The sequence below is a fragment of the Leguminivora glycinivorella genome, chromosome 22 (genome assembly GCF_023078275.1).
Source record: "Leguminivora glycinivorella isolate SPB_JAAS2020 chromosome 22, LegGlyc_1.1, whole genome shotgun sequence".
Lineage (NCBI taxonomy): Eukaryota > Metazoa > Arthropoda > Insecta > Lepidoptera > Tortricidae > Leguminivora > Leguminivora glycinivorella.
The window spans coordinates 10,307,927-10,334,516 of record NC_062992.1 but is presented as its reverse complement, the minus strand read 5'-3'; the positions used below and the strand labels follow the sequence as shown (position 1 = coordinate 10,334,516).

General features: G+C 40.3%; 3 protein-coding genes across 3 annotated transcripts; 1 reads left to right on the top strand and 2 right to left on the bottom strand.

Annotated features, from left to right (window-relative positions):
- Positions 1-2,474: 2,474 nt before the first annotated feature.
- Positions 2,475-18,223, top strand: LOC125237810 (transient receptor potential channel pyrexia-like). Its single transcript, XM_048145001.1, is given in 12 exon segments — positions 2,475-2,954; positions 4,496-4,727; positions 5,871-6,059; positions 7,177-7,394; positions 10,758-10,936; positions 11,486-11,667; positions 12,181-12,412; positions 14,771-14,929; positions 15,170-16,279; positions 16,802-17,062; positions 17,269-17,907; positions 17,910-18,223. Coding segments are annotated over 12 exon segments (3,666 nt in total). The 5' UTR covers positions 2,475-2,914; the 3' UTR covers positions 18,135-18,223.
- Positions 7,636-9,735, bottom strand: LOC125237809 (dynein light chain roadblock-type 2-like). The gene is made up of 4 exons (XM_048145000.1): positions 9,621-9,735; positions 9,059-9,137; positions 8,401-8,501; positions 7,636-7,959 (listed from the first exon to the last, which is right to left on the bottom strand). Exons 1-4 carry the CDS (start codon positions 9,642-9,644, stop codon positions 7,852-7,854), a joined length of 312 nt encoding a protein of 103 aa, XP_048000957.1. The 5' UTR covers positions 9,645-9,735; the 3' UTR covers positions 7,636-7,851.
- LOC125237808 (dynein light chain roadblock-type 1-like) lies at positions 18,211-24,648 on the bottom strand. The gene is made up of 4 exons (XM_048144999.1): positions 24,539-24,648; positions 23,582-23,669; positions 19,721-19,821; positions 18,211-18,964 (listed from the first exon to the last, which is right to left on the bottom strand). Exons 1-4 carry the CDS (start codon positions 24,593-24,595, stop codon positions 18,818-18,820), a joined length of 393 nt encoding a protein of 130 aa, XP_048000956.1. The 5' UTR covers positions 24,596-24,648; the 3' UTR covers positions 18,211-18,817.
- Positions 24,649-26,590: the final 1,942 nt, after the last annotated feature.

Sequence of the window (26,590 nt, the reverse complement as noted above, 5' to 3'; positions counted from 1 at the left end):
TATCATTGATATAGCTTGGTCTTTTAATTTTGATTTGAGTTGACGTTGTGATAGGATGATAGTTATAGTGATGTTGGAAATAAATTTTGTAGTTAATTTGCGTGATTTAAACAAAAGTCTAAAAATTCAATTTGTGAAGTTAGCAGCCTAAGATTCATTTATTATTTATATTGTTTGATTTTTGGCAGTCTTTTTGAATAGTTTTGTTATATTTTTCATTTGTTTTACTTATTTAGCCCTAATTATTCGAAATATTGTCATTTTGGTAGTTAATTTACATATTTTTCCCCTCACTAGCTCGGAAACACGTGTTTTGTCCTTTAATACCAGCGGGTAAAAACGCATTTTATCCACTAGTGGGTAAAGTAATTTGACCTTGAATAAAGTCAAATTAACTGCTTTAAAATTAATAAAAGTAGGTGAATCTAGTCATAAAGATGATTTACCACCTGTGGAACTACTGGAAGCTGTGATAAACGCATTTTTGCTTTGTAGTTTCCTCGCTATAGTGAGGGGAAAAGTTTTGTGTTACACTCGGGTGCAAATGTATTTTACTTCTCGTGTGTTAAAAAACTCGCAAGTTCAGGATTCTATTCTCGAACCACTCGCTTCGCTCGTGGTTCAACTATAGAATCCTTTCACTTGCTCGTTTTTCAATTCCACACTCGGCGTTAAAATACAACTTTGCCCCCTTGTATAACAAATAACTATTATTTTAAACTCTTTAATTTGGTCGGGTTATCACGGTCAGCTAACTTTAGGCTGCTAACTTCACACCGGTTATTTCTCGAAGCTACGTTACAATTTACAAGTGGTAGTAGCGGCCAAGGTGCCAAATATCTGAACACGCCTCTATTGTCAAGGCATTGGGCGTGTTGAGATATTTTTGAACGGCCCAGCCGCTCGATATATCTGCTACCGACGGCATAAGTGTGTAATTCATGTCGCGTTGTTAAAAACAAGATTTACAAAGTTTATATAAAGTTATCTGCAATAAATCAGTATGACCTTGTGAAACATGTTTTAATTTTTAAACAAATTAATACAAAATATTTTCGCGGTTTTTCCTGTTATTTTGACTTACTTTACCTATAGCTTTACATCTGCGTCTTTACCTAACCCCAGAAATCGACATCTGGGGGCCGATTTTTGAGTCTCACGCGTTCGAATTCAGAAAATTGTCACTGAAAATAATAAGCAAGTCACCGTTTTCAACCGGTATTTTAGTGACAAAATCCCGTATGCGAGATTCAAAAATCGCCCCCCTGGCACTTGTTTTTCACCTTTAGGCACTGGTCCCACCGCGAGCTAGTAAGCTATGAGCTATCGGCTATAAAAACGAACAAAAGATAAGCACTTCCGTGACAAAAGAGACACGGCTTTTGATAGCTCACCGCTGGGCGAGTAACTGTAAACATCGCCGTGTCTCTTTTATTTGCACGGGAGCGACTATCTTTTGTTCGTTTTTATAGCCGATAGCTCATAGCTTACTAGCTCGCGGTGGGACCAGTGCCTTACATTGAAATAATTTACCCAAAAGCTTTTTGCTTTTGTACCACTTGGATGGCTACATTTTGTTACGGATTTCCGACTGTGTGATCTCTATGATCTTCAGCTCTCATCAATAGAAAAATGGCGAGGTGGATTCCAAAAATGGACACGAGTGAACTAGATTCTCAATTTCTATCGTTCGCATTTCAAAAATAGGTTTTCCGTTTTTTTTCCACATTTTCGAGTGACGCAATCGAGCGCTCGAAATTTAAATGGTCGATGGCGTCTTATGGCACGACAATTTAAACATGACACAATACAATTTTTTGAACAGTATTTTAATCACTGAACAGAGCTGTCTACTTGCTACCAGCACACTGTAGCAGTAATGCACTACGCTGTGTGTGTGTGTGTGGTTATACAGTCAGCCAAAAATGTGGTTTATCACATTTCGACCTTATAGAGTCGAAAAGTGGTAAACTACTTTCTTGGCTGACCGTATGTAGGGAAGGCAAGGCAAGGTGGTCGGCATCCACCTTGTTGAGCCGCGAGTACAATTGCGGCTTTTCAAGTGAGCCAAAAATTAGGCAGGAAAGGCAGCGTAAGTTAAAGACGCGGGTTCGATTCTCGCGTAGGACACCGGTGAACATGGTCATGGTTTAGAGTATGATATCTATTTCAATTTATATCTTCAGTTTTAACTTAGTACAACTACTTAGTAGTGTGATGTGACTAGTTAAGTTAAACACACACTGTGAACATCATTTATTAATTTGATTTACCAACAAAAAGTACCTATGCGAAACTTATAGAACAGCCTGAGGGTCGTAATACTGTACATAATCTTTTAACTATTGTTTAGTTTTCCATCCAAACTTAACCTTGGCAGAGATGACTGTCTAACGATAGCTTGAAGAATGACTGTACTGTCATAACACAAACTTATCACTGCGCCTGAGAGCGGCGCCGGCAGCTGTCAAATGCACCAATGATCTATGAGATTGTCTTAGTTTTTAAGTTAGCCACCGGCAAATTTAAATTTGTCAAAAGTACTTGTGTTTTAGTTTCTTATCAACTTTAGTGTTGTCCGGACGTTAAAATACTGGTGTAAATTTGTAACTTAACCTCAAAAGTTATTTGTAGTGAAATGAACTTTATTATTTATGAGTCAAAGTTGTTTTTCTAGACGTTTATTAAGGCGGCAATGACCGACAAAATAGTTTAAGTGCAAATTGATAAATAAACAGAGATTCTTGCGACAATTTTAAAAGTTTAGGTAATTTGTTTGTAAAATAACTTACTTTTTATTTTGTGATTTAATTGTTAATGTAAAGTGATGGAGTTTCGTGGGTTTAAAAGTTTTATATAGGTAGAACTGATGTACGTAAATGAATTTAATTAGTCAGTGTGTGTTAGTAAATAAATGTGCACTAAACGTGTATTTTCTTCGCTATTCTCGTCAGGTATGTAATTTTGGGATGAAGAATTTTCTTTTTCAAATCAAATACCTACTTTGATTAAGTGTTATAATCAAGTTATAATAATACTTGTGTCGCTTAGGTACTTCTAAACTGGGTAAATCCATTCTGCTGTAATTATCTTACAGATCATATTACATTTTTAAATATTCAACCTTAAAGCAGAATGGATTTACCACAGATTGCTCTGAGGGATTGCTATGGGATATGGGTTAAATTGTGGCGTAGGCGAGAGGCTGGCAACCTGTCACTGCAATGTCACAGTTTCGTTTTCTTTCAACCCCTTATTTGCCAAGAGTGGCACTGAAGCTTTAATAGTTTCATGTGTTCTGCCTACCGCTTATGGGATACAGGCGTGATTGTATGTATGTATGTATGTATGCTCTGAGGGAGGTTTGAAGTTAAGCGACACACTTATGCCATTAAATGTAAATTGGGCCATTTTTAGGGTTCCGTAGTCAACTAGGAACCCTTATAGTTTCGCCATGTCTGTCTGTCCGTCCGTCCGTCCGTCCGTCCGTCCGTCCGTCCGTCCGTCCGTCCGTCCGTCCGTCCGCGGATAATCTCAGTAACCGTTAGCACTAGAAAGCTGAAATTTGGTACCAATATGTATATCAATCACGCCAACAAAGTGCAAAAATAAAAAATGGGAAAAATGTTTTATTAGGGTACCCTCCCTACATGCAAAGTGGGGGCTGATATTTTTTTCATTCCAACCCCAACGTGTGATATATTGTTGGATAGGTATTTAAAAATGAATAAGAGTTTACTAAAATCATTTTTTTATAATGTTAATAGTTTCGGAAATAATCGCTCTTAAAGGAAAAAAAGGTGCGTCCCCCCCTCTAACTTTTGAACCATATGTTTAAAAAATATGAAAAAAATCACCAAAGTAGAACTTTGTAAAGACTTTCTAGGAAAATTGTTTTGAACTTGATAGGTTCAGTAGTTTTTGAGAAAAATACGAAAAACTACGGAACCCTACACAGCGTGGCCCGACACGCTCTTGGCCGGTTTTATTCAAAGTTGTCCACCCCACCTTCTTTGATTTGGAAATGTTTATGTGGTTTCCACTCAGAATCGCGAGCTTTTTCAATCCTAATAGGAGAAAAAAAGTGTCCCAAGTTTTTTTTCCCATTTTGTATGGCGGTAACGGAATAGAAGGTTTGAAAAATGTATGGAAATCTTGGCACATTTTTTTTCTCCTATCAGGATCGACAGACCTCGCGATTCTGAGTATGAATCGCGTAAAAAATACACATGGCACGAAGAAAGTGGGGTGGACAACTTTGAAAAAAAGGCCCAATCATTGTTGTTGTGAAATTATTAGTCTGAAAACCTCACCGATGAACACACGTGGTACATTATAGAGATAGTTTGGTAGGTATAAAGGGATTCGTGGGGTCACCTATTTCAATAAACATAATTATGTAGAAAACTGACACACGTCGACGACAACTGTTGCTCATATCGATCTTTTTTTTTGTAGAGTCAGCAGAACTAATAAAAAAAAAACTGAATTTCAGACGTGGAACGTGGCGACCCCGACAAGGATGCTGACGAGACTCAGCTCCGACCTCTCCTGCCCCGGCGCGGCCCGGGGAACAATGGCCAAAACCCTGGCAGCCAGGGCAGCCCAGCTCAGAATACCCAGGGTAGCCAGGGTAGCCAGGGGAAACGGAACAAGAGCCCGAGGCGAGGCAAGGCTAGCGCGCACGGGCAGGATGTTGGTAGAAAGAAGATACCGGCGGTGCCGGAGTAAGTCATTTAAGGCCGGCAACAGACAGTCTTAAAATTCATAATCTGAAAAAATCATAATCTTATAAAATAAGATCGACTGCCTTGCCACACACATTCTTAAAATTCACATTATTCGCAATCTGTCAGATCAATCTGAAAAAAATCATAATCTTAAAAAATAAGACTGTGTGTGGACAGTTGTGAAATTGTATGGAAATCCGTGCACTCGATCTGATTTCATAAGATTATGATTTTTTAAGATTATGAAACTTAAGACTGTCTGTTGCCGGCCTAAAACTACGCAACCTACCTATTTGGAATTTTTAAGTTGAGAAAATTTTAAACGTGGTTATGCTACAAAATGTGTTGCTATATATATAATATATATAGGTAATAATTGTTTTTACAAAAATTTCAACCGACTTAAAAAAAAACAATCATCATCATGAGGTTCACTTTATGAAAGTGCTAGTTTTGGAGAGATACTACTCGAGTTACTTAAGAAAACAACGACATCACCATACATGTTCCCTTAAAATTTGAGGAGCTCCCTCAACTCTTCATGGATCCCATCATCAGAACAGCTCCAGATTAATAGGGGAAATCGGACCACGGGTCTCGGAGTAATCAGGTAACGTACATAAAATGAACCCGAAAATACTATAGGTAACCTCCTTCTTCTTCATTTTCAGTAAAGAAGTCAGTTAAAAAACATTACGTTCGGTCAACCAATTTGAATCCTCCACCACTCTAGAACCCCGTCTCATTGACACCGTGCTTTGTTTGCCAAAGGAATCACTTGGGAAGTTTACTGTGAAAAGGTGCCAAAGTGGCCTAGGATTCAATTTTGCTGACCGTACCTCACTAAGACGAAAATTAATACGGACGTTAGCGTTAGACGTGTACCGTAAAACGTACAATTTAAGCACGAATCGAACGAAATCTTAAATACGAGTAATTCATTTGTATCCTAATAGTAATAGTGTTATATAAAGAACTGTTTAATTTTTCAGTGAATAAATACATTTTTTTTTTTTTTATATTTTCACATTTGAGAAAAAAATCAAAAAAGTTTATTATATAAATTAACAATTACAGAAAATCACGACCCTGTGTCCTGAGCTAGGAAACCCTGTGTTACAGGACGCATTTCTGTTTCAGGAAACCCCCCCTCTCCGTAGTCATCCCCCCCGCCCCCGACTCGTCAGCCAGCACCCCCACCCCCACCCCCCAGACGGAGACGGCCACCTCGCTGCAGAAGCGCTGGCGGCGCAGCGACCGCCGCCTGCGCAGGCTCAACACCGAGCTGCTTGAGGCTATTGAGACACACGATATTGAGGGAGTGGAGAGGTGGGTTCCATTTGTATTTTCTAGCTCTTTACGGTAGTTTTTATGAGCTCGGAAATATAGACACTGATAAAGAATTCCACCAACCTAACCACAAAATTAAAATTTTGAAAAAACCCCCGACATATTGGGCCGATTTTCATGAAACATGGCTAAGAACACTCCCGACGAACTAAATCTAAATCGGTTCTTCCGTTCGGGAGCTACGATGCCACAGACAGACACACACACAGACAGACAGACAGACACGTCAAACTTATAACACCCCGTCGTTTTTGCGTCGGGGGTTAAAAAGAAAAAGCAAAGCACTTGGCGGGGTGGAATATCCACCAAGTAAGGATGGAATGGAAACCTGCAGTGCGCCTAAAAGTCCAACAGTTAAAATAAGGTCCGTGGAATAACCTAACTTTTGGGTCTTTCAGTATTCAGAATCATGCATTTCTTGCTGCTAGTTCACTGAAAAGGTAGGTTTCATTTGTCTTATTTCTAGCTCTGTGCAATCTCAAGGCCATTCTCTCCGTAATTGGATCTGCTAGACTAGTCCCTGTGTGAATGTGTATTCCTGACCACACAGTTTCGTAGATATACTACATTCTGCTCCATCAAATCACTCTTAGCAGACAATCTACATAGGACAACCTTAAAATATCGTCGCTCCTAGTTTTCTACAACTAGCACCTGATTCTTGAGTCAGCTTTATTTGTGAGTTTATGTGTGTGTTAGCTCACTTATAAAGAAGCATATGTCGCTTTTTATTGTCAGGCTGTGAAGTCAACATTCTCATCTCAAGATGCCAACAACGAAACTCAACATGTTACTTACTGTCGCACTAATATGGAAGACACAAAGTTTTTCGTCTTGGCCGACTCACAAAGTTTTTCGTCTTGGCCGACTGTTTTCACCTGATGTATAATCTTCTTCTTCTTCAACCTAGCGTTTTCTCGGCCTTGCGCCAGGGTCCGCTTTCCTGCTCAGTCTTTTCCACTTCGCCCGGTCTTCGGCATCCTTAGGCGTGAGTTGGTTCTCTTGCATGTCCGCTCTCACGACGTCCAGCCAGCGCTTCTTAGGCCTACCGGGGTTGCGTGACCTGATAATAATATGTACGAAAATGTATTTACAGGTTGCTCCAAAACGGTGCCAACCCCAACGCGACATGCCGCCTGGGGAACGTGTCAGCGTGCCACATGGCGGCCATATTCGGTGGCGACGCCATGTCGCTACTCCTGCGTCACGGCGCCGAGAAACACCGTCTGGACAAGCTGGGCCGCACGCCGTTGCACCTGGCTGCTTATGCTGGGAACTCCAGGCAGGTTGCTATCATGCTGGACTTTCCTGAAGGTACGTTACTGCAAGATTTTGCAGGATTTCCTATAGTTCTAAGAAAGTGCTTGAAATTATTTAGGGAACTGCGCAATTCTATAAAAGAAGAAATATCCGCAGAACCGATAGCAGAGTTAGGCATCATAACCTGAGCTATTGGCAGCGTCATTTAAAAAAATAACGCAGATAATATCATAAACTTACTTTTATTTTTCCAAGGAGAGATAAAACATCCTAAGATTGCTTTCTATTAATAACAACTAACAAACAAGAGTCGACCAAATAAAACTCCAAAGAAGATTTAAAAGATTACCTTCAACATGAAATCTAAACCTGTTCGTGCTTCGTACCTAGTACCTACGAATACCACCAGTTTACAGAAATGTCAGATGTTATAGTGGGATCGCTATCAAGTTCAGCAACACTTTAGCCAAATGTCAACTATGGTGCGGTTACTTGTCTCCTACTCCTCGAGTTAAGATTTCCTCATGACGACGATGATGTGGAACTCGTCGTCAGGCACCACCACTGCCTCGGACTTCTTGGAGACCATCCTGAGGACTACCAGCTCGTCTAGCACATCCTGGAACAGATGATGATGATGATGGAAGGGATATTTGTTCGTAAACGAGTACCCGATTATCTCAGAACAGTCCAGGGTACGGCACCAGGCAGGCAAGCATGGTCGCGTGATAAACGATATAACGTCAGGAAGTCCTTTTCGCACTATTCGTAAGTGCGATAGGGATGCACCGATGCGATAAAGTTTATCGAACTAGAGTGCTACGCCTGCAAATCTAGGTACGTAGCCGAATGGCACAAACGCTCACGAAACGCTCGTAGATGTCTAATATCTATCTCTATCGCTCTTGCGTATTAGCGCGACAGAGCCAGACTACCTTTCGCGGCGTTTCGTTTCGTGAGCGTTTATGCCATTCGGCTACGTACCCAGAGGCACCTATTGGTAACTGAGCACACAGATCAAAGCTTGCAAGACAAATATACCGAGTAATAATAGGCTCACCACTTCCTTAATCGCGTTCTGCGCGTAGTTCGATAGACTCCTCATGTGCGTAGAGTAGGTGGCGGCTGTTAAGCTGTCCAGTGTTGTGGTCTCTGGGAATCCTGGTAAAAAAAAACAACTGCTTAATACTTTGAATTGAATAAAAACGGCACACCCAGGCAATTAGTTTAAAATGGGGTGTGTAAGAATTCCCCATTTTCGTCATATCTAAAGCGTCTTTCGGTACGAACACTGAACATGCCTCTATTGTTAAGGCGTTAACTATGTGTTCAGATATTTTAAGGACCTCGGCAGCTCAGGTATAGGTACCTGATGGCGACAGTACATGAGCGTGCCAAATTATTCTCCTATCAAATTTGGAAAACTCTGGAGGTTCATCAGGTTTGGGGAATTTATCAAAAATTCTGTCAGAAAATTAGGGGGTTACGAAATTAAAGAAATACTGTAAGTTAGAGTAAAAAGTAACATTTTTTATGAGTTACGAAGTAAACGAGCAGAGAGGTCGCCTCATGGTAAGCGATTACTATCGCCCATGAACCCCCGAAACACCAAAAGGGTTGCCGGCCTGAAAGATGAGTTTACGCTCTTTTCTTGAAGGTTTGAAGGTCGTATCGTAACTTACTCATTACTACGCAAGGTTAAATAACATAAATATTACCTTCGCGATTAACAATAATGGTTCCAACCACGTTCGCGTTTTCGTTGATCCTGATCATGGTCTGGGTGGCGTGAGGACCCTGCAAGAACATAAACTTGTTAGGGCTACATGGGTGAATCCACTATTTGACTACAAAATGTATCTGGAGTAACCAAGAAATCGAACTCTAATTAAGTTTCAGTTTATTGGGTTTAACAGTTAAGGCCTTGAAATGTTTTAACATATGTACACCATAAAGTAAATGTATAAAGTTTATCTGCGGACAGATTTGTGTTCGTCAAAAAAGTTGATTTGCCCACATAAAGGTGCTGGATGAACCATGATCATGGACCACTACATGATACAAATATCATATTTTGCTATCCAAAGGAAATTAAACGAAGGAAATTACGTTAGTATGTTACCCTATAGTTATGTTTAGATGCAGCATCAGACGTATGACCCTTCTGTACTTTAGTCTACTAAAGTTGTCCCTATGAAAATATTGTTGTTAGAAATGGAAAGATACAAATAAATCATTTGAATTGAATGAATCTACCTCTAGGTAGTTTTCACATCTTACCATATAATTTTGAGCAATTTCCATTGCACTTTTCTGCGCTTGTACACAAATAAGTAGAAAACACAAATAAAACCAATAAATTTAATATATCCAAGCACTTGTCACTCAAATCTTGACAGAATTTTTAGATTCTATTTCTTCTGACAGTTATAGCTGATTTACCAAAGAGGTTCCATTCCATTAAATTCTAGGTTTTGAAATGAAAAAACACTTTGAACTTTGAACATTTAATTTTTGGATGAAAAGCGTGGCGAATATTTGTAGTAGCCGTAGTAGGTAAGTAGTTGAGCTGTGCAAAATTTATTCTTTGGGTTGGGTCTTATAAAATCCAAATAAAATCGACAACTTGCAGGAGCGCGAAAAGATGACCATAGAATATTCCAATCGTCAATTATTGAATTGAATTTCCAATATGACTTGTAACTCCGGCTCCGGTTGCCGTTTAAGAAGTTTTCCCCTCACTAGCTCGGAAACACGTGTTTTGTCCTTTAATACCAAAAACGGGTAAAAACGAATTTTATCCACTAGTGGGTAAAGTAATTTGATCTTGAATAAAGTCAAATTATTAACTGCTTTAAAATTGATAAAAGTAGGTGAATCTAGTAATAAAGATGATTTACCACCTGAGGAAATACTGGAAGCAGTGATAAATGCATTTTTTGCTGTGTAGTTTCCTCGCTATAGTGAGGGGAAAAGTTTTGTGTTACACACGGGTGCAAATGTATTTTACTTCTCGTGTGTTAAAAAACATCTTTGCCCCCTTGTATAACAAATAACTATTAATACTCTTACGGTAGATCTCAATACAGGTCCCATAAACCTAGGAAAATTTCGCTGTCTTGGTTGAAGTCTTGGTGGTTCAGTTGGCTGAGCGCTGGAGTATATAGATCTACAGGCCGTTAGTTCAATGTGACCCATCACCCAAGGCAGGCACTTTCCACTTTCTATATTTATTCTAAGCCTTGGTTGTACAGTTGCCTGTCAGTGTCGTATAGGGTTTGGTTTGCCGCAATCTCTCGATGACTCAGGATCGGTTGCATCAATCAGTCTGTCACCAATAAAACGGTCGCTAATTAAATTGAATTGCTAATTATATAAGAAGTTTCACAGATCTAGATTTTCACTGCATTTTTCCAGACATGCAAGCCCGCGTGGAAAGCGACATGTCATCAGGCACAGAGGAAGACGTGAGGAAACTCTGCCAAGTCACCAGGCAGATGGTGAACGTTCGCTGTGACCTGGAGGATGTACACATACTGGTGCCCAAGACCTGGAAGGACAATATTGACCATGACTGCAAGGATATCAGAGGAACGGTGAGTAAAACTAGTCTAAGTATTAGGTACCTAAGAGATCTGTAGAAATATATTGCCGTTGCTTATGCTCTATTACCTCTGCCACACTATGCCCCTCGCACTGCTCCTCGCACTGCCCCTCGCACTGCCCCTCGCACTGCCGTGATGTTGCCCTCTCCGGTCACATACTGCCCTACTCGCGCGATTATCGCACTAGGTTGTTGCCGGGCCCCTTGACTTGCGTCTAAAAACCGACAATATAGAGAGCGGTGGGCATGACGATGAGCATGAAGAGTGGCATGACGAGTATCGCGGCCACACTGATGTCTCTGCCTTCTTCCCTCGCTACTTCCCACGGCGCTCGTCGAGTGTGTGGCAGAGGTATATGAAGCTGTTAGAAATTTCTATTCTCAAAAATTTTGATAAGTGAACATAGGTACGATTTGACTCCGTCCAGGTTATGCAAAACCCTACTGCAACAAACCGAAAGATGGACGTGGATCAAGTGCACCTGGTTTACCTTGTTTCTCATCACTGATTTATTAAACACTTTTTTAAATACTTCCACAGCTCCCTCTCTTCCAACCTGGTTGGACGCCTCTCCACGTTGCCAGCTCGTGCGGCCGACGTCATTGTACTCGGCTTTTGCTCGCCGCAGGCGCCGATCCCAACATTTGTGACGTCATGGGCCGCACACCAATCGACGTTGCTGGCTCGGCGCTGTATTATGAACAAGAAATTAAGGAGGACTAGTGAGTACTAGTCATTTTACTAGCTTCCCCTCTTTCAAACAGGCTAGAATTTAGATGATTCTCTACGTTGCGTTGTCAGCTTGCGCGGGCGCCGATCCCAACATTTGTGACGTCATGAGCCGCACACCACTAGACGTTGCAGGCTCAGCACTTTAAGGAGGACCAGTGAGTATTAATCATTTTCAAAGAGGCTGGACGCATCTCCACGTTGCGAGCTCGTGTACTGGTTTCAACAAAATGTGTACTTGTGTGGTAACGGCGACTAAAAATGCTTATACCTATCCATATGGGTCCTTTCAATTATTAGAGCCTGTTCGACAAGAGAAGAGTCGTGGAACGTATTTGACTAGAATAGTCTTTTGTGCTGGTCATAGGCTTAATTAGTGTGCCATTCCTTTTGCAAATCAAGCTTAAAAAATTTTTTACATGGCATTCAATATGGCAGTCATTTATAAAAATCAGAAACGTAAACAATACATATCAAATATACAAAGTATTCTTCTCGTATTTCAGCTTCGTTGACGTCCTAAAAATGCTCCTCAAAGCCAAAGGGCAGTTCCACACGATGCGCGGCGAAAAAGGAGTAACCAACGTCGACACTCCTCTCCATACAGCAGTCATGCTCGACAGCAAGGAAGCCATAGAACTACTTCTAGAAGCTGGTGCCCAAGTGTCCTGTCTCAACAGTTCTGGGCTCACGCCACTGCATTTATGCGTGAAGAAGGAGCAAGAAATAGCTTTGCAGGTGAGTTAAAAAAGGATAGACATATCAAGACACCTCTCTCCATACAGGAGTCATGCTAGACAGCAAGAAAGCCATAGAACTACTTCTAGAAGCTGGTGCCCAAGTGTCCTGTCTCAACAGCTCTGGGCTCACGCCACTGCATTTATGCGTGAAGAAAGAGCAAGAAATAGCTTTGCAGGTGAGTTAGAAAAGGATAGACATATCAAGACACCTCTCTCCATACAGGAGTCATGCTAGACAGCAAGGAAGCCATAGAACTCCTTCTAGAAGCTGGTGCCCAAGTGTCCTGTCTCAACAGCTCTGGGCTCACGCCACTACATTTATGCGTGAAGAAAGAGCAAGAAATAGCTTTGCAGGTGAGTTAAAAAAGGATAGACATATCAAGACACCTCTCTCCATACAGGAGTCATGCTAGACAGCAAGGAAGCCATAGAACTCCTTCTAGAAGCTGGTGCCCAAGTGTCCTGTCTCAACAGTTCTGGGCTCACGCCACTGCATTTATGCGTGAAGAAAGAGCAAGAAATAGCTTTGCAAGTGAGTTAAAAAAGGATAGACATATCAAGACACCTCTCTCCATACAGGAGTCATGCTAGACAGCAAGGAAGCCATAGAACTACTTCTAGAAGCTGGTGCCCAAGTGTCCTGTCTCAACAGCTCTGGGCTCACGCCACTGCATTTATGCGTGAAGAAGGAGCAAGAAATAGCTTTGCAGGTGAGTTAAAAAAGGATAGACATATCAAGACACCTCTCTCCATACAGGAGTCATGCTAGACAGCAAGGAAGCCATAGAACTCCTTCTAGAAGCTGGTGCCCAAGTGTCCTGTCTCAACAGTTCTGGGCTCACGCCACTGCATTTATGCGTGAAGAAGGAGCAAGAAATAGCTTTGCAGGTGAGTTAAAAAAGGATAGACATATCAAGACACCTCTCTCCATACAGGAGTCATGCTAGACAGCAAGGAAGCCATAGAACTCCTTCTAGAAGCTGGTGCCCAAGTGTCCTGTCTCAACAGTTCTGGGCTCACGCCACTGCATTTATGCGTGAAGAAAGAGCAAGAAATAGCTTTGCAGGTGAGTTAAAAAAGGATAGACATATCAAGACACCTCTCTCCATACAGGAGTCATGCTAGACAGCAAGGAAGCCATAGAACTCCTTCTAGAAGCTGGTGCCCAAGTGTCCTGTCTCAACAGTTCTGGGCTCACGCCACTGCATTTATGCGTGAAGAAAGAGCAAGAAATAGCTTTGCAGGTGAGTTAAAAAAGGATAGACATATCAAGACACCTCTCTCCATACAGGAGTCATGCTCGACAGCAAGGAAGCCATAGAACTCCTTCTAGAAGCTGGTGCCCAAGTGTCCTGTCTCAACAGCTCTGGGCTCACGCCACTGCATTTATGCGTGAAGAAAGAGCAAGAAATAGCTTTGCAGGTGAGTTAGAAAAGGATAGACATATCAAGACACCTCTCTCCATACAGGAGTCATGCTAGACAGCAAGGAAGCCATAGAACTACTTCTAGAAGCTGGTGCCCAAGTGTCCTGTCTCAACAGTTCTGGGCTCACGCCACTGCATTTATGCGTGAAGAAAGAGCAAGAAATAGCTTTGCAAGTGAGTTAAAAAAGGATAGACATATCAAGACACCTCTCTCCATACAGGAGTCATGCTAGACAGCAAGGAAGCCATAGAACTACTTCTAGAAGCTGGTGCCCAAGTGTCCTGTCTCAACAGCTCTGGGCTCACGCCACTGCATTTATGCAAGACACCTCTCTCCATACAGGAGTCATGCTAGACAGCAAGGAAGCCATAGAACTACTTCTAGAAGCTGGTGCCCAAGTGTCCTGTCTCAACAGTTCTGGGCTCACGCCACTGCATTTATGCGTGAAGAAAGAGCAAGAAATAGCTTTGCAAGTGAGTTAAAAAAGGATAGACATATCAAGACACCTCTCTCCATACAGGAGTCATGCTAGACAGCAAGGAAGCCATAGAACTACTTCTAGAAGCTGGTGCCCAAGTGTCCTGTCTCAACAGCTCTGGGCTCACGCCACTGCATTTATGCGTGAAGAAAGAGCAAGAAATAGCTTTGCAGGTGATTGTTTTGTAGTTTCATATTTTCAACCTCCTTCCTCCTAAGGACTCAACTAAAATATCAAACTCCATGCGACAATGACAAAAACTGCCCCACCCTTCCTCTATTTGAGATCTAACTTTACAAATTGCGTTAAGTATTAAATACTTGGGTATTTACTATCGATCGAAAACAACACTGCATTGATTCTATATGTGGGGGACATATAGGCTTTCTATATGTTCGTGCTTGTTAATTATTGGGCCATTCTGATTTTAAGATCTCTAATATTTTCACAGGTGTTAGCCAACTTCGACTACAAACAAGCAGACCCTCTTTCTGCAATAGTTGACGTCAAAGATGGGGAAGGACACACGGTACTTCAGTCGGCTATAGAAGCGGAGTGGGTGCCGGGAGTCTGTGTGGCCTTGGAGGCTGGAGCTGATGTCACATTGAGGGTAAGACATTCTACTTTGGCTTACAACGAATCGCGATGTTGCCAGACTTCGTTTGATATACCTATCTGGCAACAGCGCACTTCACATGTTACCAATCTATAAGTCGTGCAATGAAAGTATCCCGAGTGAAGTCACTCGACTGGTCACCGACACATATTTAGCAGCTACCGTCCGTTTGTGTATCCCTGGATTAATGGAGATCAAGTAAACCAGTATTAAATAAAACATGTATTGTTTCAGGCTAACGATGGAGAGACCCCGATCCATTCAGCAGCAGCCATCGGCAACATCGAAGTCCTGAGCGAGATCCTCAGCCTCGCCAAACAGTGCAAGTTCATCGACTGCGTAAACGACGAAGGAGAAACCCCTCTATTCAAAGCCATCACCAACGGCCACGTCGCCTGCGTTAAAGCGTTGCTCAAAGATGGCGCTGCCATCGACAAAACTCTACCAGGGGACGTTAATGTTCTCCACGCCGCAGCCGACCACGGCCATTTAGAAATACTTAGATGCCTTCTAGAATATGATCAGAGCTATCAAATGCTAAACGACCTCACAGCAGCTGATAGGAGAGGCATGGGTCCGATACACTTCGCTGTGTCCGGCAACCATTATGAGTGTGTCAAGTTCCTTCTTGAGAAGAACGCTGACATCAGGCTCCGGACTACTTGTAGCCCTCACAAATCTTCCACTCCTCTTCATATTGCTGCTGCGAAGAACCACTCAGAAGTTGCTAAAGTAATACTGACTATGGACAAGACGACGATACATGAAGTTAACAGTATGGGCTGGTTCCCTTTGCATACTGCTTCGCACCATAGCAGTCGCGAAGTTATAGCTTTGCTGCTAAAAGATGGCGCTAATCTGGCCGGTTACACTGATGGTCCAAAGAAATTCCGGAGAACAGCTATTGACATGCTTTTGAATAATTTGTCCAAGCCAACTGAATACTTAGAAGAGGTTTTAGACTCTTACATTACGTCAAGCACACAAAATTTACAGGAAACTGACTGTGTTGTAACAGTTGATTTCGCTGTTCTTATACCAAATGTCTGTGAAATGGAGCAGATGAAAGTAATCGAAGCGCTGCTTAAGACTGGGAATAGATATGGACAGAGAAGGTTACTCGTACACCCATTAGTCGAAAGTTTCCTGTTTTTGAAATGGAAAGTTTTACTTCCTTTTTTCTACACAATCATAGCATTTTATGCATTTTTTGTGTTCTCGCTGTCGACGTTTGTGGTGTCTGTGTTCTGGTATAAAGACACACAACAGGAGGCGCCTGAATGGCTGAGCCCGCATATTTGGGGGTACATCGTATATGCTGCGATGTGTCTTGTAATGATACAGGTAAGATTTCTTACAAAACCCTAACCATCATAATCGACTCAAGTCTTAGAGCCGGTTGCATCAAACCGTCTGTCACCGTCACCGTTAAAGCGTTCGTTAAATTTTATTGTATGGGAAGTTGCATAGACGTCTGCTGCGTGACGATGATGTATCTGTCAAATTTGGTTAATGCAACTGGCCCTTAATCATGATCCAGTGTCTTATCTGACTTCAATTAGTAATATCAAAATACGATACTTTAGGAATCTAACTTTGAACCCTTTGTGAAATGACTAGGTTGTAATTGCTGGCACAGAGAGAAGTAAGAATCCCGTACCACCAACCAGCATTTCTTAGTCAGCATCAAGCATTGAGTAACGGATTTATCAGTACTGCTACTTACTAAAAAATGTAAATAAGATTTAAATGTAATATATCTATGTAGTTAAAGCGAAACATAAAACAAAGTGTTATCCCGTGAAAGTTTAAAGTATTCCCATAAATCAGTTGTATCAGAAGACTACAAAACACCTTCTGTTACAGGAGCTCCTATACATGAACGTGAAAAGCAGCCGTTACTTCCTCCAACTAGAGACCTGGGTGAAGTTCGGCTCCATCGGCCTGGCGACCCTGCTACCACCAGCCATCACCATGAACTCCTGGATGGAGACCGACTGGCCGCGCCACGTGGCCACGGTGGCGTTACTACTGGCCTGGCTGGAGATGATGTTCCTGCTGTCAAGGTTCCCGAACTGGGGGTACTATGTGCTCATGTTTGGGAAGGTCGCGTCTAATATTGTAAAGGTTGGTTGAGATATGGTTATAATGACGTGTAGTTTTGTCTTTCGGTTTAAGCAGCAGCTTACAAAATTGCCTGTTTTATGAGCAAACGTTGAGACAAAAGTTTATGGACATAATTTCTCAGTATACACCAGCACCAGTAGGAATGTTTCCGTATTTGTGGAGCCTCCACTGCAAGTATCTAATGTGATAATTATTTTAAATTCCAGATTCTCCTAACATTTGGATTCCTAGTCATCGGTTTCTCCTTATGCTTCATGATCCAGTTCCGCTCCACAGAACCCTTCGACGATCCCTGGTCGGCGCTGGTCAAGACCTTGGTCATGATGACCTCAGAATTTGAATACGGGACCATCTTCGACGACGACCACGCCCAAACACTCTCCACATCCATATCTATAGTCAGATTAATGTTTGTTTTATTCCTAATTCTAGCAGCAATAGTCCTAATGAACCTGATGGTTGGTGTTGCTGTCAATGATATCAATGACTTGGAAATCTTAGGGAACATCAGCAGACTCGCAAAACAAGTAGAATTTCTAGGAACCTTAGATGTACTTGTCTACAATAGGTTCTTTCAAACAGTATTACCAAAAAGGGTGAATAACCATATCAAGAATAGAAGAAGAGTTACAGGGACAATCAGTCTTTGTCCAGGAAAACCTAGATGGAAACACTATACAGTATTGCCCTCAAAAATAAGAGACGCAATTTTAGACAAAGCTCAAGCTCATGAGAAAATGAAGGAATTCGAGTCGGATATGAAACTGTTTAGACAGAGGATGGATGAAATGCATGAAGTTATTATGAAGACAGGGAAGAAGAAAGATCTTGAAAAAGAAAAAATCTAGCTCTCGAAGATAGACCAGGTAGAATGAAACAAAGGTTTGAAGAAATAAATAAGCATTTGAAAAATCTGGATAATGACGTCGTTAACGTTAAAGATCAACTAGTTGAACATGAAAATACACAAACGTCTATAAGCGAGCTTAATGTTAAAATGGATCAAATGTCATTAGATATAGAAAATATAAAACAGTTTTTGTTAAGATTAGAAAGTAAGTTAAGTAAATAGATCGTATGGACAAATTAAGCTTAATTAGGACAAGACAGACATATTGTGATATAAAAAGAACCAATAAAACCAATAATTATTAATGACAATATCTTTAATGCATTACTTAAATTACCTACCTAACCTTATTCACATTACAATAATTACTAATAGTAATGACGGAAAAGATACACCCGCATTTTACCATACACCAGTTTGGCATATGGCTAAAGAAATAGAAGCAAAATCAACACCATCTCATATTTAAGGTGTACAAAAAAAGTAGGCGTACAGTAATTAAACGGCCATAAAGAATGCACATAGGTCTTTGGAAAGAGACAATAACGTCACATAAGTAAGAAAGAGACAACGCTGTACGAAGACGAAAAACCGATGTGTATTCTTTATGGCCGTTTATTGTAAGTACTCGTATTTATTCTAAACTCTCTAAAATGGTCGCGCAAAAGATGAAAGAACGTAGGTAAGTGGTTCTAAATAGTTACGAAAAATATTGCCTGACTGTTTCTGTAGATATTGCTGATGTTGCTACTATACGAGTCAATTCTTATGGTGTGAAGCACCTTAACACTCGCAACCAAGAACCCCTCTGGTGGGCACTCGTAAACTTTGCTCACATGCCAGAAATCAAGCAGCCGGTTATAAATTACGAGCGGTTTCTAGGACAATTTTTGATTGAGAATGTGTTACTCCGTTAAGTAATTCTTCTTTTGCGCGGATTTCTTAGTCTTCTCCCTCTGAACGACGATGATGCTGAACTCCCGGTGCGGAGCCACCATCACTTCTTCCTTATTGCTCTTTAAGCGGAACACTAGTGGCTCGTCGAAGGGGTCCTGCAAGGCAAGGGGCAAGTATATTTGGAGTAAGTACAAATGCAAGGGATATAAAATAAATGAAGCTTTCTATAGAAGGGGATCCTTTATGTTCCTTTCCATTGAGCTTCCCAACAGTGAAGGATTCTTAGGTAAAATGTTATGAGCAAATGTTTGCCAAAATGTTAGTTGCAACATGGTTCCAACAGTTCAGCTCAGTGGAAAGCAAATGAATTTCTGTAACGATTCTCAATAACACATTGTCATTAGTAGAATCAGTATCAACACTAAGTAGTATTAGCTACGCTACGCAACGCTAATATTAGTTTCCCTGACAATTGAGTGCATAAATTTAACAGTGCAGTGCATTTCTCAAAAGTTATTAGTCTAAGAATATTAGTGTGTTGGCATGGCAACCTATACCATTTGAAAGTTTATGGACTAATGCTAGTCCATTATCGGTCGATTCGAGAAATGGGCCCCGGGGGTAAGATGGACGGCTGTTTATCATTTGTCACCATGTCTGGTCACGTTCTGACAAGTATTTAAGTGCGAAAGTGTGTCGCTTAACTTCCAACTTGGGTAAATCCATTCTGCTTTAAGGTTGAATATATAAAAAATATAATATGACCCGAAAGATAATCAACCCTACAGCAGAATGGATTTACCCAGTTTTGAAGTTAAGCGACACAAGTAACGCATGATATGGCATGTGACAAAAACGGGACCATGATATGACCACTGGGGATATAAAAGAGTAAAAGAGAATGTACAAACCAGCTCCATAATCATGTGGTGCACCATGGTGCCGAGTCGCCGCATGCGCGCCGCGTACCGCGTCGACACGGACAGGTTGATGTTCGTGAGGATTGGGGACCCTGGAACATAGCATTGGCAACACTGTTAGCTGTACGTCAACCAATTGGAACCTGGCCTAGCCACTGTACAACCATGTCAAAATGACAAGCAGTAAGAGATTTCTTACAATCTGATTTAAAACGTCACTATGACAAGGTTCAGTACAGTGGCCTAGGGTTCCAATTGTTTGACTGTACACTTGTAATCCTTATTAAAAGGCATAACGTCTGGCGATGGTTAGCTGGGCATTTCTTTTTTTTGCCATTTTTTTATTTTGATTTTTTTAGGGAATTTTAGGTCAATTGTACTCAGAATCACGAGTACTTTCAATCTCACTGGGAGACAAAAAGTGTCCCAGAATTTCCATACATTTTTGTTACTTTCCTCTTTTGTTACCCCACACAACATGTACGGAAAAAAAGTAGTCCCATGCATACGATTTTTTCTTATTTTGCTACAATAACAAAAAATCGTATGGGACTACTTTTTTAACTACTAGGATGGAAAAAGCTAGTGATTCTGAGTAGAAATAGCATTTTTTTTTTCAATAACATCACATTTCATAAAAGTGGCAAAAAAAAGAAATGCTCAGCTAAGAGTTTTGCTGTCAATACTGCCGTACTGCCTTCACATTTAGGTGCCAACCATTTAGTAAAGTACTTAAATAGAAATACAGGCGAAGTGGAGAAAACTGACCAGGAAAGCGGACCCTGGCGCTAGACCGCGAAAACGCTAGGCTGAAGAAGAATACTTAGGTACAGGATGAAATACAGGAATTTTATTTAGTTAGCTTTAACGGAGTAAATATACACGGTGTACCTAACATGAGAAACCCGAAAGATTTTAGAATTTAACCACGTACTTATTTCATTTTTATACCCTGACCAGAAATATCTACGCGCCATGTTGCGGAATTTTATTAGAACTATTTTTTCCATACTAACTGTCATCCCATACATCAGAACAACAGCGCCCTCCTGACAATAGTCATATACCTATTTCTAGTCAGGCTATAACATTCTAACCGTGTAGGTAAGCGAGCATCGTGCCATCTCAAGAAAGCTCCTAAGTATTATCAGGGAAAACCAAAAATGCCCGGTTTGATTAGGCGTCCCAGATACCTGGCCCCGTAGCCGAATGGCATTTCTCCGACGCCAAACGAAAGCGATACGCCGCTGGCTCTGTCGCGCCAATACGCAAGCGCGATAGAGATAGATATCTACTAGCGCTTCATTTCGTGAGCGTTTCGTGAGCGATTGTGCCATTCGGCTAGCCACCCTGACGTAGTAACTCAGGTCCTGCCCATTCGACATTGGCGGCCTATAGGCAGGTACTAATTTTATTTTGTTTAATCACCATTCTCCTTGCGTTATCCCGCCACGGCTCATGGGAGCCTGGGGTCTGCTTTGACAACTAATCCCAAGATTTGGCGTAGGCACTAGTTTTACGAAAGCGATTGCACTCTGACCTTCAAACCCGAAGGGTACCCATATAACCATAATCGGTCGCCGTTCCTACGCAAATCCTCCTATTTTGTGTACACACAGGTCTTCGGGTCTCAATGCTTAGTCGCAGTACGGTCGACGTTTAGTCGCGGCGACCCAAATGGGGACGATTGGTAACAGGCACAAATGGTCACAGAAGTGACAGAAGTGTGCACTACGCGTGCACACATTGTTACCGTTTGGCGACTACTTTCCCAAAATCATTCGTTCATTTCATTCTTTTCAAATGGCGACTGTCAGAGACGTCAAAGTAAAAAAGAAATGAAATCATTTGACATTAAAATGTAATGGCGTAAGAATTTGTTAAAGATTGTTTGCATTTATAATATAATGTGGGCTAATTACCATGGCCAATTAAATTGCTCGAGTGATTTCATAAAATAAGTCTAAATTTATCAACGCGCCATCAATTTACCTCAGTTTAACCAGTAATAATATTATTGACTACTCGGTGTTTGCGTGTTATGTATATTGATTGGTGAAGTTTTAGTGCTCCGGTGCATATACTATACTGAAATAATAAAAATAATGCCTAGAAAACCAATAAAGTTGTTAAAATATGGATTAAGACGGTAATATTCCATGTAAAAAACAGTCGCCAAACGGTCACCAAACGGTCGACAAACGGTCGCAAAATGGTCGCAGCGTACACGCGTGACCGAAAGCAGTGAATATTTATTATTTTTCAAAATGGCTTCTTGTATTAATTTTTTCCAGGTATCCTCAAACTTTATAAACAATTAAATATGCCGTCGTACTCAGTTGCCCTCACTAAAGAAGATTAAAAAAAAATTGTAACGTGCGTACCGAGCTGCTGGGTTGTAAAGGATCGGAGATCATATTATTATGGTCTTCTATAGAGCAACTAGTATTTTGCGGCATTTCACAATTGACACTTGTTGAAGTAGTCGTCATTAATATTACTATCAACATTAATTTCAGCGATCTGTACTTCTTTTGTCAAGATTTTTGTATAGATAAGTGTCTACAAATTTGTAATGTTAAAGAGACATAAAATAAAACGTAGTAGAGTAAAAAATGTGTTTTTTTTGTAACCCAAACAAAATACTTGTAGATACGAGTGCGGAAAAGAGGAAAATCGATACGAGTAGCGATAAATTAATACACGAACGAAGGGAGTGTTTTAAATCTACACGAGTTGTGAATGTCCTTTTCGCACGTGTATCGTACGACGATTTTCAGTACCTAAATCTAAGCTAAGAGTTTCGACCAGACAAGAAATGAATCATTGCTTGATTTATTCGCACTACTGCGTTAAAAAAAGCAGCATCTGTACTGAAAAAAACTATCATTGCGCAACAGAAATTCTATTAATATCACAGTATTTCATTTGATTCCTACTTTTATTGTGTAAAGCAACACTACACTTCATTTTTGTCAATAAGAATTAAAAATTATATATTTAATACATTAAGTAACTATAAAGTGCTTATCTATTTGTTAATATCATTCTGCACTTTTCTTAACTTTCCCACATTTCTATAAAATGTCGAAGAGTGCTTAAATGGTCGTCGTCGTTTATTATTATTTAATTCGCTCATATTTAAATGATTCAAAGCAACCAGTCCACAACTTCACAAGACAGTTTGAGAAACCTTCGTATTTCAGATTGTCATTTGCGGATACAGTGGTTTAGGAGCAGTTCGGTAATCAGACCTACACATGTGTGTACAAATTCTGTCAATGTCACTGTCAGAAACCGTTCTGACAGTGACAATGACAGCCACAAATTCGTCCACATGTTGTTACCGTTATGTGTGTAAACGTCGACTAATAAAGTGTCGTTAAAAGTCATTCTGACAGTGACATTGACAGCCACAAATTCGTACACATTTTGTTACCGTAACGAGTGCACACGACGACTACATTTTGTTATTCTATCAATACGGTCGCATTGTTTGCACGACGTTACCACGCGTTATGTCACATTTGACAGTTAGTTACTGATTTGAAGATTTTGCGACTGAAATGGTTGTATGGGATAACTAGACCTTATTGAGATTAGTCCGGTTTCCTCACGATGTTTTCACTGAATAGCGACTGTCAAATATCAAATGACATTTCGCACTTCCGATAAACTCATTGGTACGAGCCGGGGTTCGAACCCGCGACCTGTGGATTGAAAGTCGCATGATCTTATTATCGCTAGGCCAGGAACGTAGTATCTGATCAAGCTACGAGCTGCAACGATTTTTGAGACGTTTCTACTTAAAACAATATGATTTAAAATAGAATGGATAAGGTATATCTAAACCTTCTTTGTTTGCCATGATGACGGTGTCGACACAATCGCCATCCATTATGCGATCTACAATCGGATTCCTTTCGTTCATGAGGGCCGTCTGTAAAATACAACATCATCATCATCAGCCCTTGTAGGTACATCCACATGATTTGAAGCAGCATCTCTGTGATCAAGCAGCAACACCGCTCGTGGCTATGCTACGAGTATGTATAACCCATCATCACTTACACATTCAGTCACATCCACACACACAAATAAAAATAAAAAAAATATTAATTTTTTTTCATTATAAATGGCTTACTCTTGGCCACAGACTAGCTAAAGGCAAAGACGTGACCTACGATGGAGTGAGCTCGCCCAGGGGGCCGATTTTTGAGTCTCACGGCGTTCGAATTCAGAAAATTGTCACTGAAAATAATAGGCAATTCACCGTTTTCAACCGGTATTTTAGTGACAGTGAGACTCAAAAATCGGCCCCCAGAAGATGCCTGTTCACTCTTGATTTGAAGGTTGCCGGGTTATATGAGCACGTAAATATGGCATAATATAGTAAACCTTGTATACCTAAATACAAATTAAACTAATAAAATTATGAAAAACTTATAAAATTGACAGAGAGAAACTAAAATTAAACATAATGTAAGAGATAAAAACATTTGTTACTAGGTTACTAGTATTAAAATTTAAATTAGAGTCATCGTGCTCATTCAATTGCCCGTTTACGAGTCGTACTTGTTTGTCTGTCTTTCACGGCAAAACGGAGCGACGAATTGACGTGATTTTCTAAGTGGAGATAGTTGAAGGGATAGAGAGTGACATAGGCTACTTTTTGTCCCTTTCTAACCCCCCCTACATCACTAAAATGGGGGCTGGAAGTTTGTATGGAGCATTCCGCAATTTTCGCATTTAACGCGAGCGAAGCTGCGGGCAAAAGCTAGTAATTTATAAATATTGGCAATAAATTACCGTGTGAACTAAAAATGTATCTCTATCGTCCTTCAACAACTTCTGCATGATCTTCATTGTGTCCTACAGGTTTTTCTTAGGTACTTAATAATAATTAGGCCCGATTTAATTACTTTTGTGACACTTGTGACTAATATTATTAATTATAAATCCAGCAGGCTATGGAAGATCTAAATATTTTTTATAGGTAAGTACCTATATATCTACGAATTCCTCGCACATCAGCGTTGTGATATTTGCAATGAGTAAATAATATATTTAATAGGTCTGTGGATATTTGTGATACAGCGAGAAATTTCGTCAGCGTCCTTGATGTAATACCTCAAGGGTCATTGAAGCCAGCTATAAAGTCTTAAATCTAATAAGAAGTATTTGTTATTCGAAAAAAAATTATGATAACAAATATGAAACGTATTAAGAGCGTTATGATTTTTTTATACCACACGGTGACACAAACTAGCATACGGCCCAAATTAGTAACTTCAACTCCAGAGGTGTCACATGTGCGTTGTCGACCCTTTAGAAATAGCATTACCGATATGCTTGTGAAAAGTGTCTAGCATATGTAGCTACATATTAGGTATTTTGAGCCGTAACCACAGTGAATCAAATAGTTACCTACTTGTCATACATGTTTAATATTATTTACTAATAGTTTTAGAAATTGCTTTCATATTTTATAATTTTATATATATTTTAGTTTAGTTCCTTTAGTTTGCTCAGTAAAACCTCTTTCAATTAACTATTCTTGAAAAATGTCTGAATCAAAAAAGATGATGCGGTTAAGACGAAAACACGATGTGCCAGCTGTGAGTAATTCTGCATCGTTGCTTTTCAAATTCCGAAATGGAACCTTTACTTCAGATTAGATGTATTATAATTTGGATTAGTTTTTAATTTAATTTTAAGTTATTTTATTATTTTAGAGTTAGCTTATTATTTATGTGTTATTTAAGTTTTATTACCTTAATTAACCTTCAGCTGAAACAGAGTTTTATTTGTGTGCAAAAACAACAGTAATTGTGTATTATTTACGCTTATGGCGTAGGTGGGCCATTTTTTTCAAAGTTGTCCACCCCACTTTTTTTTGGATTTGGAAATTTTTATGTGGTTTCCACTCAGAATCGCGAGCTCTTTCAATTCTAATAGGAGAAAAAAAGTATCCCAAGGTTTTTTCCCATTCCGTTACCATTTTTTCATACATTTTGTATGGCGGTAACGGAATGGAAGGTTCGAAAAAATGTATGGAAATCTTGGGACATTTTTTTTCTCCTATCAGGATCAAAAGAGCTGGCGATTCTGAGTATTAATACAAGAAAAATGGGGTGGACAACTTTGAAAAAACCGGCCAAGAGCGTGTCGGGCCACGCTCAGTGTAGGGTTCCGTAGTTTTCCGTATTTTTCTCAAAAACTACTGGACCTATCAAGTTCAAAACAATTTTCCTAGACAGTTTTTATAAAGTTCTACTTTTGTGATTTTTTTCATATTTTTTAAACATATGGTTCAAAAGTTAGAGGGGGGGGACGCACTTTTTTTTCCTTTAGGAGCGATTATTTCCGAAAATATTAATATTATCAAAAAACGATCTAAGTAAACCCTTATTCATTTTTAAATACCTATCCAACAATATATCACACGTTGGGGTTGGAATGAAAAAAAATATCAGCCCCCACTTTACATGTAGGGGGGGTACCCTAATAAAACATTTTTTTCGATTTTTTATTTTTGCACTTTGTTGGCGTGAATGATATTCAAATTGGTACCAAATTTCAGCTTTCTAGTGTTTACGGTTACTGAGATTATCCGCGGACGGACGGACGGACGGACGGACAGACAGACATGGCGAAACTATAAGGGTTCCTAGTTGACTACGGAACCCTAAAAAAATGGCCCAGGTATACTTTGTAGACAAGGCAATAATAAGTATTTTAAGTCGACATCCGTTAAGCAGCCTACCGAACGCGTCAGTGTCAAGTTGGTAAAGAGGTGCTCTGGGCTGCCTTGAAATTTGTGTAAAAATAGTACATTACATCAGAGGCCGGGAAAATGAG